A 389-nucleotide genomic window follows, 5' to 3' on the forward strand; every position below is an offset into this window, starting at 1 on the left:
GGGGGAGGCAGAGATTGGACACCCCAAAGTAAATAAAATCATTCAGGCTCCATCTCCGGGCAATGATGGAGAGGGACAGGATCAGGATCAGGCCTGAAGAAAGAAATGAGAAAGAAGTATTAGAAAAGATATTGGGGGTAAGGGGAGCTGGCTGCTACTGAGCCAAGTGCCCAAGGCCTGGAATGTGGGAACCTGGGACATGGGTACCTCTCGTGCATAAATGGAAGGGGCTGGTATGATGTAAATGGATCGAGAGTCTCCGTCTTCTGGATGATTCCAGTCAGCCAACGAACTGTGGGAGGAGAGAAACGGGGGATAATTCAGACCCCACGAATTCTCTCTCTCTCTCTCCCTCTCCTCTCTTCTCCTCTCCTCTCCCCTCCCCTCCC

At 51.9% G+C, this 389-nt stretch overlaps 1 protein-coding gene across 1 annotated transcript in view; it reads right to left on the reverse strand.

The window, feature by feature from the left end:
* The window catches only part of Dll3 (delta like canonical Notch ligand 3), a 10,006-nt gene that overhangs the window by 276 nt on the left and 9,341 nt on the right, over window positions 1-389 (reverse strand). The window contains exons 8-9 of the mRNA XM_031385890.1: window positions 208-292; window positions 1-93 (exon numbers count right to left, since the gene is read on the reverse strand). The exon at window positions 1-93 is cut by the window's left edge and continues 276 nt beyond it. Coding sequence (XP_031241750.1) covers window positions 88-93; window positions 208-292 — 91 coding nt within the window. The 3' untranslated portion in view covers window positions 1-87. The remainder of the gene's footprint in view (window positions 94-207; window positions 293-389) is intronic.

Source organism: Mastomys coucha, unplaced genomic scaffold (genome assembly GCF_008632895.1).
Source record: "Mastomys coucha isolate ucsf_1 unplaced genomic scaffold, UCSF_Mcou_1 pScaffold21, whole genome shotgun sequence".
Classification (NCBI taxonomy): Eukaryota; Metazoa; Chordata; class Mammalia; order Rodentia; family Muridae; genus Mastomys; species Mastomys coucha.